Genomic DNA, 14,014 nt, shown 5'->3' with positions numbered 1-14,014 from the left:
TTAGGAAGGGTGACACAAACTGCCAGTAATTGCAATGACAGCCTGAGTACTGACATCACTGGGATTCTCCAAATAATTACTGGAATGACAGTAGTGTTCAGGCCTGCTTCTTGGGTTGATTGAGGAACTTTAGAGGTGTAGGTAACTTAATAAAAACCTCTTAACTCAAGTGAAATTATAGTAAGGATGGCAAAGTATTTGTGCATCACAAGCACAAACTATTGTCAAACTGATAGGAGATCTGTAAATCTTAGGCTTGTTTTGCATCTGATATAATCCCAGTTTCTTTCACATTGTGGACTAAATGGTAAATACATTAGAGATTACTACTGTGGCTGAAATAACAATTTTCTGTGCGTGTCTTTGAAGATGTATTATGCACACACCTTCCCAGGCAAAACGCAAACATGAGAGTACTGTTGGGTACGTGTATTTATATTGAAATATGGCTAAGCTAACAGAAGTATTTTTCCTTTTATTTCTCCCTTAATAGCCTTCAACAGGAAATTTCTAATGTGCTTGGAAAAAATAGTACCCACAGTGGCCCATCGCCTTTCAACCTATGCCTGTTCTTTTTATACCATCCAGCAGTGTTCTGGTCTGCATAGCTTGTTAAAGCCTGCTTGAGGAGCTGCAGACAAAGCAGAAAAATTACAGTTCTCTGCACAATATATAGCTGTACCACTGAATACTTCTTCTAGTTGTGGGTTGCATTCCTGGTTGCCTGGTTGTAAAGCCTTCTTGGTCTGATCCTTCAGGTCTTCCACGAGCAAAATTTCTCTTCTAGGCTTTTTGGAGAAAACTGCAGGCTGTGAACAGACATCCCTTCATCCAAAGATGAACTTCTATATAGGATATATTAAGGGTTTTTTCTGATGTTTCCTCATGTTTCTAATTATCCAGTTATTTTTTCTAAATGTATGAACCTTCCAATTTCCCTATAGCTGTCGGAATAACTCAAGACAAGGATGAGTTATGAAACAAAAAATAGCCTCAGACATTTTATCTTAAATAATGTATCTGCCAAAGTATAGAAACCAATAATTCCCCTGTAGTACTGGTGAATAATTCTAATAATAATGCATTAAATTAAGCTTAATTTTTATTCCTAATATAGATAAGCCCACATTGGTTACTTAAGCAGTGTTCCAATTTCCAGGATATGAGAAATGGTATACTGGCCTTTCTGTTGTCCATCTGTGGAAAATATGTGAAGAAGGCACTTGATCTATAGATAGCTCTTGGAAACCTATCCCTGAAAATCACTCTGAGATCATTTGGAAGTTCAGCCCAGCCTGCCCAAAGCCAGCTTAGAGCTAAAGGCTTCCCCCATTTACAGTGAAGAGTAGTGCATCCACCAGGTGTTGGAGCTGCATCCTTAGGTCTAATTGCAGTTTAAACATAACTTCTGGGACAAAACAATACTTCGGTCCCTGAGACCACAGGTGACATTTCAGGGCAGCCTGGGACAGCCCCTCGAGCGGCTGCACCAATCTGGAAGTACCACAGTGTCCTTTGCTCCAGCCATGCTGCTGCCCCATCCTGTGGGTGCTTCGCAGAGTATCCAGAATTGGCACTCTTTGGCACCACATTCAGTTTTCAAGCCTGTAATCAAAGGCTTTCTCAGGATTCTCAGGCAGCATCCTTGGCAATCACTACAGAGAAAATGAACAGGGGAACAGGAAGCCATAGTCTATGAATTTTGATGAAAGCAACTTAAGAGCTTCCATAGTTCTGCAGAATCACCTAGGACGTCAGTGGAAATAGCAGGTAATTTTACTAACTTTGACTGCTTCAGCTTGAAATGTTGCCAAGGAAAGTCCTCCTTGATTTTAGGACACGAGAAAAGATGTGCATCTGGTGTACAGCATAGGTAATGCACACCTGTATTTGAGTAAAAGTGTATCTGACTTTTCATTTTTGTTACTAGTGTGCAAAATTAAAGGCTCAAAATCCAAATTTAAAACATTTGCAGCTCACTTGAGTGAACTCTAGCAAATACCCTCAAAATTGTAGTGCTCCTCTGTTTTTTCCCAGCCCATTCCAATGAAATAGTCACTAATCACAAGATTAGCTTCCTTATTGTCCAAATTGATGCTTTTATACTTCAGTAACTTCATCAGTAGTGAAGTCCTGCATTTAGCTACTGCTGTGATACAGTAAAAATGTCTACCATTGTCTGTTGTTACCAAATTTAATCTAAAATATTCCAGTCCCTATGTTTGGTGTCTTCTCAGTTGTCTTCACTATAATCTAAAAGCCATAAGCTGCATTTTTTTTTGAACAGAAAGTTAAAATGGCCAAAGTGTTATCTCTAAAATACTGAAGTGAATATAAATCTCATGAATGATAACACCCAAATAATTTCAATGCATTAGGGTGTTTTGTTTGTTTGAGGGAAAGGAGATTGAGCAGTAGGGTTTTTTAAAACCAAAGGCCAACTCTTGGCCTTTCACGCCCATGGAACAGTTTTCCATGGGCTTGAACTGTAATGGTTTTGCATATGCCCAGAAGAACAAAGCAGTTTCAAACACTTGCCCTACTGGAGAGAGACCCACCTTTTAAAGCAGTGTGCAGCAGTGAGGACCCAGCAGCTGCTGATGAGAGTGGCACCACACAGGAGTCTCCCGTCCCCATGAGAGGATTTCAGGCGCAGTGCCACCTGCCACGGCCAGCCACCCCTGCAGGAGCGACACACGGTGCTCAGTGTACAGCTGTGGGCAACTCGGGTTACCTGCAATGGGCATCCCTTTGCCTTTGTTTGACTGACACAGCTTACTTACAAAATGTACTCTTAGTAAGGATGGGGAATATTTTATATCCTGGCAACATTCAGAACTCCTTTTAACAATGGTCCACGTTACTTTACAGAGAATTTGGGCGTCCAGCACTCTTAAGTGCTTCCTCCCACAGTCAGCTATTTGAATTTTCCCTACTCAGATTGCATTCATTGAGCCAAAAATACATTCTGTGGGTTGCTCGCCAAATACGGTCCAAGTCAACAATCCAGAAATTTCCTGTCAACTGCAGAGGGGAAAGGGGAATTTCTTGAAAAGCTGAACCCAGCATCCATCCCTGTCTTCAGGAGAAAGGGAGGTGGCAAAACAAGAGGTATAAAGTGACTGTAGAAGTCTCAAGTATAGAGGAGCACCTTTCTTCAGCCTGTGATTATCTGTTTTTTACAGCAGATCTGGCCATATTTGCATACCTGTGAATACAGGATTATTTCTATTTTGCTGGTTTAATATATGAGGAGTCAGAGAAGGGAAAGGGAGAGAGATGCACCTATAAGCAATGTCAGCATCCCAGAGTAAGCGACAGGTGGTCTGAGTGTTTTCTGAGTCCTGTCCACTTGAATGGGTGTGCTGGAAAACAAGAGCTGCCAGAGGCCATCTAGTCCAGCATCTCAGAGTTACCCTTGCCAAATGTTTTAAAGTGAGGTGGAGGAGTTTACTTCCCATAAAGAATAAAACAATTTAGATACTTCTCCGTTTTAGAAGGTAGGATTTAATATGTTTTTATAAAATGAGGTGATTTAGACAGCTTTGGATTTGCTGGTACATATATAAGTATCCAGTTATTTTCAAACTTCCTCAAGTTCCTTGTCTTAATGATTTCTTGTGACATTGAGTCCTTTTCTGATACATACATATGCTCCCTTTCTTGAATTTGAAGCATTTCTGCATGCACTGTTGGATTTTCATCACCTTTTTGCTTCATCTAACATTTCTGTGCTGATTTATGATGAGACCAGCTTCTTTGCTCTGACTAAATTGTGCAGTACATTTATTTGTCACTGTTGCATTTCAGCAAGTGTCCTTAGAACTCATATTCTAAGGCAAGAATTCTCAGTCTCCTCCTGTGCTGTGCATTATCTGTTATCTCATTTGTCTCTTTACTAAGGTCAGTCATCCTACTTTACTTTATCTGGCTGTGTTGAAATATTTTTCTGGGCTCCCTCTTGTTACTGTTCTTTCAAGCTCTCCCACTTGGGCAGTGTCTTCTTAGAAATCAATTGATCAGTGCTGTACATGTACTCTGAAACAGATGGCACCATGCTTGTAATGATGCTGTTAGTGTATTTTTTACAATGCCTTTTGTAAGGTTGTGTAAATATATATATTTTTTTGTGTGTGTTTAGTCACAGCTGTTGAAAAAGTAAAGTCAGTGCCTCCTGAATTTTTAGTTGTGTCATCATCAAGGCTTATTTTATGAAAGAAAATAAGGTCTTAGGCTGTGAATCATATTCAGGCCTCTTTTTTTGGTGTAGGTGGCATTTAAAACCTTGTACTACATTCATGTCCCTGTTTTTATAGTTCCTGATATGAAGATATCCTCTGAGAAAATTAAAATAGCTATTTTGTAAGTTTAAAATTTAACCCATTCACGGACTTTACCCACAAGATTTTCAATTAACACTGCAAGTTAATACCTTTTAATTTCCTGCAAATTTGTTTTGGGTAGATTTCTATTCCTACATCATGACAAGTCAAACGAAAAACAAAACAACAAGCCCACAATAAAGCTGTAAATTTGGCAAACCACTTGTGGCAAATACATCTCTTAGAAGCTTTATATTCTAAATTATTTGTCTTTACCAATTATTTACCGTAAAGAATTTTTCCCACCAATTATTCGCTTTTGTCGACGATGGAGTAACCTCAGCCCACAAACAGAAGCGAGAGAATCTAAACCAGAAAGGGAGATGTAGAGAGTGTTAAACTCAACATGAAAAGCGGTCAATATTCAATGAGAGGTAACTTGAAAAAAATGTAAAGGGTGAAGTTATTCTATGTTTCATGATAGTTTTTAACAGGCAAATTTTGATTGGGGAAAATAGACTTAGGAATTCTTTATAGCTGAGATCTTTTGACTGGGGAAAATACACTGAATTCTTTCAAGACTTAGAAATGCTTTGTATCTGAGTTCTTTTGACTGTGGTCAGAGTATTCACACATTTGCTTCTCACATGTAGGATTTTATAGGGCTCTTTCTTTTTTCCTGTAACTGGAAGCAAACCTTGGCCAACCACACAGATCTCAGTCCTTATTTGAGTAACCTACACCTTGAAAAGCTGAAGGGAGCTGCTTAGGTTTTTGCATCATGTCCCTCAAGCACCTTAATGAACATGGCTGCTCTAAACCATAGCCACAACTACCCTGTAATGATTGAGTAGTCCTGGTGCTTCCTTTCTGCAGCTGCAAAGAATAAGCTCACAGTGTCAGCACAGAGAATTCCCACCCCTTTTGTTCTAGAATTGTTTTTGATAAAGCTGTTCCCTCTGTGAGGTGGGATTGCTAAGTCTGTCTCTTCCTACCAGGAACTTGCTCACCTGGACCTGTTGGTCTGCCCCTGGTGCCAGGGCCTCACCTTTATTGCTGTTCCCAGGGACTTTCTTGCTCAGGTGCTCACAGATGACCCCTGCATCCTCACTGTGCCGGCAGTTGTGCATCCCAATGTCCTGCTTAATGCAGTCTGCCAAGGATCTCTCATTTCCTGTACACTTGACGTTATCCACATGGATGGGGCCTTTGCCCTCACCGAAATAGGCCATTGTCCTTGCTCTAGCTGGACCTCTGCAAACAGAACTTTTTTTTTTTAATTGTTAAACATTTTGAGGCATTATTCTACATTTTACTCAAATTTCCAAGTGAATAGTCAAAGACACTGAGGTTTCATTCCAAACCCTGTCACTGTTTCACTTGCTAACAAGCACCTTCCACCACCTCTCTTATTCTGGTATGTAGAAAAAAGAAAACTGTGACGAAATTGCTACATTTCATTAATTTTTAAAAACTGCTTTTGTGTATCTGATTAGAAGGCAGTGTGCAAAGTATTTTACATTGTATCAGCATTACATTTTGCCATAAAACAAAATATGTGAAAGCTGCTTTTTCATAATCTCTTTAATCCTCGTATAAACTCAGCATCTGTGAAATCTAAAAATAATTTGTTCAGGTCTGATTCCCTCAGAGAGATGGGCCAGTTAAATACAGTATACTTGTAGTGCAGTAAGAGCAATGATGCACAGACCTATCAGTTGTTAGTAGTTATTAAAATATTTTATTATCATGTTTTTTACAGGGCACCCCATATTTGAGGTGTAAAAATGTCATGTGACTGGACACCAGTTCAGTGTCTGCGCCCCCCTGTTCTTGGGAGGAACCCAGTACTTGGTGCTTTTGCAGCATTTAAGCATCTCACTCGGCAACTCCTGTGATAGAGTATTACTGTTAATTAGTTAAAGTAATCTTCTTAATTTATAAATAGATATTTTGTTGTATATGGTTTAAGAGGCAGAAGGAATTATGAGTGAGAGACCACCCAATTGGCTATATAGAGAAGTGGGGCAGGAAGCCACAGACACCTCTAAGCGTGCCTGAACTACAAGTTTACCTGCTGGTTAAGAGCAGTTCACTGACATTTTACTGGGATAAGGATATGTGGAATTCCAGATAATTAAAATACAGGTTTCCATTTTAAGGATGTTTTATAATTGTATATTGTGAAGTATTGCTTCTGTGCATACAGAACTGTAACTGCAGATGTGGTGAAATGCTGGAGCAGAGAAAGAGAATTTGACTATGAAACTGTATTAGGCAAGAAAGTATTTCTCTCCCTTTACAGCTCTTTTTGTACCTCTTTAATACCTGCAGTGTTGGGGAAGGTAGGTGAGAATGGCATGGAGAGTGTGCATCCCTTCTTGAGCTGGGTTTGGTCTTTTGGGGAGGAATCCTGATTTGTCAAACCATTTTCAAAGCTTCCTCACAATAGAAATGTGACTGGCTCAAAGTGAACCAGCTCTCTGTTGCCACATCCATGTAACTGAAACATGAACATAACACAGGAGCTTCCTCCCTTTTGAAACTTTTGCACGTGGATAGCTTTGCCTGTGTGGATTTTTTTACTATGTGCTGAAGGGTAGCTGGGCAGGATTTCCAAGTATGGAACATTGGTTAGAATGCAGAAATTGTAAAAAGTCAGGAAAGAGAAGCTCATTAAACACTACGTGGGAGACGATACCACAAGGTCAACTGTCCTTACATATTTTCAATTTCCATGATTAGGAGGTATTTGCCAGATAATCCAAAGCCTTAACTGCCTTTGGAACCAGTATAGGACAATCTCTGCCTAAGGAGTTTACTATGATTTGACTTGTCAGTCCCAAATAGTGTGACTCTTGCTCCAAATGTTTTTCTTTTGTGAGGGATACTCTGATTACAGATAACCACAAAAAAAAAAAAATAAATCCAGCTCTCTGATACCTGTGGGCAGCTCATGTGTTCATGTTTGCTGTTACAACACAGTGACACAGTACAGGCACTCATTGTAAATTCTTACCTGCTTTTGGTTTCTCTGTCAAATAACAAAGTTTCTGCTTTAGGGCATTGTTTTAAAGTTCCTCAGGATATTGAAAACTACTTTGTTATCAATCACCAACCACACTATTCTTATCCTTCCCCAGAGAAGTATTTATTGCAGTCTAGTGCAGAATTCTCTCTCCAGATCTTATCAGTTACTTAGCAAAAGGGCACTACCTCCTTCTTCCTACCTTTGTATGGAAACAATCTATCTCTTACTGTGCATCAATAATCTCTCAGCTTGCTGATAATGGGAATGAAAGCTTTTCAAACCCAACCAACCAACAGCACCATAGAAAACCCAAACCAACCCCCACTGAAAAACATCTCAGGAAACAATTGTAAAAAATCGTGGTGTTCTTGAGCAAGGAGTGCAGCTTAATAGAGGAAATTATGTCATATAATTGGGAAATCTCTGAAGGTACAAATGCTACATCTCTGTTTTTGTTACATGCAGGAATGTGCCCTTACAACTGGCTTTAGTGCACCCCAACAAACACGTGTCCCTTAATTGCTGCTTTCCAAGCCAGCACTGATGACCCTCAGAGAAACAACCTTTTTGTCAGTTCAGATCTGTCCCTGGACAGAAGTGGCTTCAGATCTTTTCCTCTCAGTTCTCCCACACCAAGGGCCATGCAGAATAACAATGCTGAGTTTTTCAGATGCAGTACTATTATTATTTTTCATGATATTGTTAATGAGGAAATTAAGTGGATTAGGATAGATGGACACCTATCCTAGAATTAACAAGTTAGGTACCTTTTAAGAGTGATATATTTACTTGTCAAGTTTTGCCATTTTGAAGCCACAGTGTAGAACTGCTTTTAAACAGGCTTTTACTAAATGAATACTAGGCAGTTTTTACAAGGTATATATTGTGTGTTCAGGCATAATGTGATATTTGGTTGGACAAACTTCACGTGGTTAGATACAACAAACAATATGATTTGTATTTCTTCAGCTCAAATTTCTTTCCAGATACTTTGGAGATGACATTTCACTAATTTCCTGTTGTATTTCACCACTATCCTGGGTATTTTTCAAGTCTTATTAGTACTGCTATTTATATATCTCCCCTATAGTTATCTTTTTGCTGCTCTTGGGTATCCAGAAAAAAAATGCTGATGACTGGTGTAAGCCTGATTAAGTGATTTCTTTCAAAAGTCACACATACATTGCAGTGGCTTTAATTAGAGGGTGGGTTTCTTCTGTCACGTCTATTGCTTGTATTAAATGAAGATTATTGAAATTACTGTCGTGCAGACTGGAGCCATAATCCCTTGTGTAACAGTTTCATCAGATCTTCGAGCTACATCAAATCCAGCCAGATCAGTAAAGGAAGGAAAAACTCCATTAAATTAGGAATTCAGTAGCTGGTGTGCCTGCATCTGAATCTGCAGTCATCATATCCATGCCTTGTGACAGTGGACACTGACTGGTTTTGAAACTAATATGACAACTAAAATTTTGTATTTAATTAATAGATTCAATAATTTGGAATGTTTAACTTAGAATGAAAAGTATTTAATAACTGTCACTAATGCGCATTTTTGTTGCCAGTCAGACTGACACACTTCTGAATACTAACATTCCCATTCCCAGTTATGCTACTTAATGAACATTCTTTTTGAAGACACAGCCTTACTACTTTTCATACAAATAGTAGGAATGCATTTTTCTAAAAGAATGCCAAACTGACAAGTTTTAAAAGACATACATTATCTTATGAGACCTGTTGTGGTATTTGGTTACAGAAACTTAAGATTTTTAGATACAGAAAACATAACTTGACAAGCAGCCTAATGAGTTTTCTTACTTGTAGCCAAGCTGTCGGCAGACTACAGCTGCATCCTTATCAGACCATCCATCATCACAAATTGTGCCCCACTGGCCATTGATAAAAATCTCCACACGTCCTTCCTTCTTATTCTCACCATCCATCAGCCTGATGGGAGGACCTGGGAATAAATTACTGCTGTCAGCTCACAGCAACAGAGGCAAGAAATGGTACTTTTGGTTATTTTCATTATAATTTAGAACAACTGATATTTACGTTCAACAAGCCTAATATCAGTGGTTAAAGTAGTCATATTCACCCTGGCTGGCAAAATGAAGCACTTTGTACAAATTACAAGACAAATACTAAATACTGCCCTACTTTACTCTTCAGCTGATTCCTTAATTCCAAGTCAATATGTGACATAGTTCAAAAATTGACCACAATTCTACACAAATGGTAGAAAACACCTGAGATACCTTTGATACGATACCCACACAAGCTGGACAGATTTTCCTTAGAGACACTTTATGGGTGAATGTAACTGTATCTCATTCCATAAATCCATTCTCAAACTGGTTGCTGCTGCTCCTCCTAACCACTGTCTCAGCAAAATAGTACAGCATTGTGTTGAACTTGAACTATTCCTCATCACTGCACATTTTTCTGCAGCATGTTATTCTACATTATTTTTCTAGTAATTTAAATTGATTGTTTAATCAGATACTTTCATAATATGAAATTTCAGTTATGTGAATTAGTCAGACTTAGTTGATCATGGTTTCTGCAGTGCTTGGCCTCTAGTTAAGTTTTCACTCATTAGGCAAAGTACACACTTAATTCTTACTTACTCTGAAATGCCTCTGTAGCCTGCAAGCAATGCAAATACCCTTAAACAGTTATGAATTCCTCAGTGGCCTCTTTGTCATGTTCAAGGGAGGATCACCTCAATCTTTTTGTATAGCATACTTGGTAATCTTTAATATGCTCATGAGAGTTGCTTTTTAGAATAATGGAAAAGACTCTTCCTCATTCTTCTAACCTGTTCCCAGTCTTTTCTAAATATGTGAGGATGAGGAATTGCTTAATTGCACTCCTAAAGCATTATTTTGAGATAGCTGCATTTGCTGTTTAATTCAGATTAATTCAGGGTATGCATAACTTCTGTATACCAAACACAAATCTGGTCAGCGCTAGTTAAATCCGGCCTAAGTCATTAAATGAATGCAGAAGTATTCAAGTAAGAAACATCCAAGTATGTTTGCTTGCAATGTAATTTAAAGTATATTGTGTTGGAGTTCACACTGTATGGACAGTTCCATGGATTAACCTCACCAACATTCTGTTTACTTACGCTGTTGTGATCTTACTGAACAAATGTCATTACTGTAGTATATCCTATCTCCTTTTTAGTGCTCCGTAATATCTGTGTTTCCTTAAGTCCTATCATCTACTAATTTCTCTTTTTTTCCCATTGAATTTATCCTTATGGGAAAAAATGCTTTTTCAAATGCTGGGAAGTAAATGGTGACAACACTTTGTCCACTTTCCGATTAGAAATCTCCTAGGAAATGTCAGATAAACTCCTCTTTTCTTATTCAACTGATACGTTCAGGAAGAATACAACTTAGGTGAGAATTATACTTCTATTAACCAAATAGAGGCACAGAATAGTACTAATGTTTTCTTGTTATTTATTTATTTATTAAGTAATGCTTTATTGTTATCTTCTTGTGGTTTAGAAAACATATATATATATATATATATATATATATATATATATATTTATGAGCACAAAATTAATATAGCATTCTGGTAGTGGGGATGTGAGAATGTGACCATATGGATATATTTAACTGAACCAGACTCCTTCAGCAGAGATATTTTATAGGAATTTGAGCAAAGTGGCACAGATGGTTTGCATCTGTAAAGACAGCAGTCATGGATTGAATTAGTGTTAGTTTTGGTTTGAGAAAATTCTTTCTAATAAGTAGGATTTGATATATGTACTGCAACACAAGACATTTATTGGATGCTGAGAGGGCTACATAGAATAAGCCTGTAAAGAGGGAGAGACTCAGAAAGTACGTGTGGAAGTGCTGAATGTTGTTCTAACAAGTAGCAACTTTGTGCAGTAAAATTATGTTGTAGTTTGTGGGATAAACCTTCAGTCTGTGATTTCAAGGAAACAGGCATATAATACCAATTTCAAATTCAACAGAAATAATCTTGGATAAGCTAAATGGCATTGGCAGCAGTTTTCTAAAAGGCTACATACTGACAAGCTACACACTTCCTGTAGCAAATTGTAAAAATGAGACTTTTTCAGAATTGCTGTGCAACCCATTGTTCCCCTGTAGTTTCTACTGCAAATATCTCACAGCCAGCATTATTGTTTAATTATCTGCATGTGGATTTAGGAATCTTTGAAATTTACTTGTTTCTATTTTATTGTGTTTATATTTTTATCACTGTGTAATTGGTATTTTTCCATCATTTCTTATCAGTCTTTTTTTTCCTCTTTATTTTCATACAAGTTTGTAGGCCTTTGACATTGGAAGTAACTTTTATCTGGGTGTGTGGTATCATTCTGTCCTGGTCAGCAACTAGAGCGATTCACCCAGACACAATGTAAATGATAGGCAATAGTAACACAGAAATAATTTCATGCTTCTCACCCTACCTTCTTGCTGTCTCTGAACTTCCCATCTTCTCCATATCCCTTGTTTTGGATTGTCTGAATGCAAAGCCATAGGAGGCTGTACTATTGATTTTATTCCTCAGTGCTCAGGTATGTCTGGAGCATTTGACACCAGGCATTACTTGGAGGTTGAGAAGTGCCAAGTAAAATCAGGTGTATATCAGGAGGTGCTGAATAGGTTCAGAATCCAGTGGAGACTGAGACAGCGGCATCACTGAATGTGACTTTGTTACCTTGCAAATCTGGGTTGAGCTTTAATGTTCTGGATGCTTACATTCTAAACAAAACTTGATTACTTCCTGTGATCTTCAGGAGAAAAGTTAGGTTTTTTCCCTTCCTGTTCTTTCCTTGCACCTATCTGACAAATACTAGGATTTTGAGGATCCTTAAGCATCCTGTACTTTGGCTGGATCTGTATCCACAGCAATACTCATACTGTGACTTCAGCAAAGAGCTTTCTTACCAAGTGAGCGCTTGTGGCTGTCGTTTTCTGGGTGGCAGGTGAGTCTGACGTCCTCCTGATGGTTGCAGTCGTGCTTCCCCCACTCCCGCCGGGAGCACTGCAGGAGGTTTGTCTCCTTCCCAGAGCAGATCACATCATCCAGCCAGATGGGCCCGGAGCTTCCTTCTGAGTAGTTCTCTTTTTCCATACCTGCAGTTTTTCCATACCTGCACAACACAGAGGTATGTTCTGGTCCCCAGTGATCAGAGGACACTGATCATGATGGACCGTGATGCTTAAGCATGAGGAAAGAAAGTGATATCCCCGAGGAAATAGATTTCTCAAGTATTCTCAGTACACAGGTTCAATTAGCATTAAATTCAATGAGAGCACCATATGCTGCCTCTTCAGTAATGTTTTTTTTTTTTAAGGAATTACTGTTACATTAGTTCAAACTTAAGAATGTAATGCCTTTGATTAAGGCTGCTCTTCAACCAAGCATATGGCTGGCTCAGTGACTCTGAAGCTTTAAGTATGTTCTTAGTATTCTGTGTACATTTAATAGTCACACTCTGAGACAAAATCCTTTTCTGAATGTCAGCTGTCACAGTTTGAAGGCAAGATAACAGCCACCTACTGAGAGTGTATCTTTGTAGCCAGAGAGGAGTAGGAAAAGTAGAGAAGACTGAATGCATGAAACAAATGGGGTTTTTCTAAAATGCTTTTCAACACATAACTGTTCTAGGGCCGGGCTGTGGGAATTTCTGAGGTAGTGCAGAAGTACTTACACCTTGAAAATGTCTGTCATTAATGACTGTACAACAGGCAAAGATTTAGAAGAAGCAAACTTTTATAGGGAAAATAGAAATCAAAATCAGTTCTTCTCTATAGCACATGCATTGATCTCAGCCAGAAAGAGAACTGGAAGGAACTCAGTGAATAAAGGCTGCTAAGTCACGCTTGTTGAAGGTTTTTCTACCTAACCTAAGGCCTACATACCTCTGTGAAACTGAGGAAAGCAGGCTTTAATGGATTTTAACTTGGTGGTTTCTTTGAAGCACTCAGCTAATATTAAAAAGCAGACTCTTAAAATAGGGTCCATGTAGGGTTCATGTAAGTGTTTGTCATCATGCTCAAGTGACAGTCAGATATCCAATATCAAGTAATCTTACTTAAATCCCAGCTGCCAGCAAACCACCTGCGTGTTGAGCTCGGTCCAGCCGTCGTCACAGACCGTGCCCCACTGGCCTGTGTGATAGACCTCCAGGCGGCCCTCGTGGCTGCCCTTCCCGCCTGCGAGCCGCAGCGCCCCATCTGTGCCCGGAACGGGGGAGAGCAAAAACAAGGATCACTGTTTCTTACACCTCATGCTTGTTCTAAAGCAAAATCAGTAACACTGCCTTTACTGCATCCACTTTGGGTTTGTGCCTCTGCAAACTTTACAAGCTTTTCCAGAGCTGTGAATTCTGCCTTTGTCCCATTTTTTCCTGTGATGATTGATGACTGGAGTACCTGTGAGAGGTGTGCAGGAAACGCCAGCATCTTCTTTGTGGCCACAGTTGTGTTCTCGCCAGGAGCTTTTTGGGCACTGTTCTATCGAGAGTTCATTTCCCGTGCACTGTACTTCATCCAGCAGCACGGGGCCAGAGCCTTCTCCAAAGTGAGCCTGGCTCCACGCCTTGGCAACACCCCTGTAGAAATGCAAGGAGCACCCAGTCAGAAGGAAGCAAGCT

The 14,014-nt window shown here is 39.2% G+C and overlaps 1 protein-coding gene across 1 annotated transcript in view; it reads right to left on the bottom strand.

The window, feature by feature from the left end:
• PRSS12 (serine protease 12) overlaps window positions 1-14,014 on the bottom strand; it is a 33,443-nt gene that overhangs the window by 4,782 nt on the left and 14,647 nt on the right. Inside the window, exons 5-11 of the mRNA XM_064711657.1 lie at window positions 13,794-13,972; window positions 13,454-13,595; window positions 12,303-12,508; window positions 9,178-9,319; window positions 5,371-5,576; window positions 4,610-4,688; window positions 2,559-2,681 (exon numbers count right to left, since the gene is read on the bottom strand). Of these exons, the coding sequence (XP_064567727.1) occupies window positions 2,559-2,681; window positions 4,610-4,688; window positions 5,371-5,576; window positions 9,178-9,319; window positions 12,303-12,508; window positions 13,454-13,595; window positions 13,794-13,972 (1,077 nt within the window). The remainder of the gene's footprint in view (window positions 1-2,558; window positions 2,682-4,609; window positions 4,689-5,370; window positions 5,577-9,177; window positions 9,320-12,302; window positions 12,509-13,453; window positions 13,596-13,793; window positions 13,973-14,014) is intronic.

This window comes from Zonotrichia leucophrys, chromosome 4 (assembly GCF_028769735.1).
Source record: "Zonotrichia leucophrys gambelii isolate GWCS_2022_RI chromosome 4, RI_Zleu_2.0, whole genome shotgun sequence".
NCBI lineage: Eukaryota > Metazoa > Chordata > Aves > Passeriformes > Passerellidae > Zonotrichia > Zonotrichia leucophrys.
The sequence above is the reverse complement of the archived record's forward strand: the minus strand, read 5'-3'. Positions and strand labels throughout refer to the sequence as shown.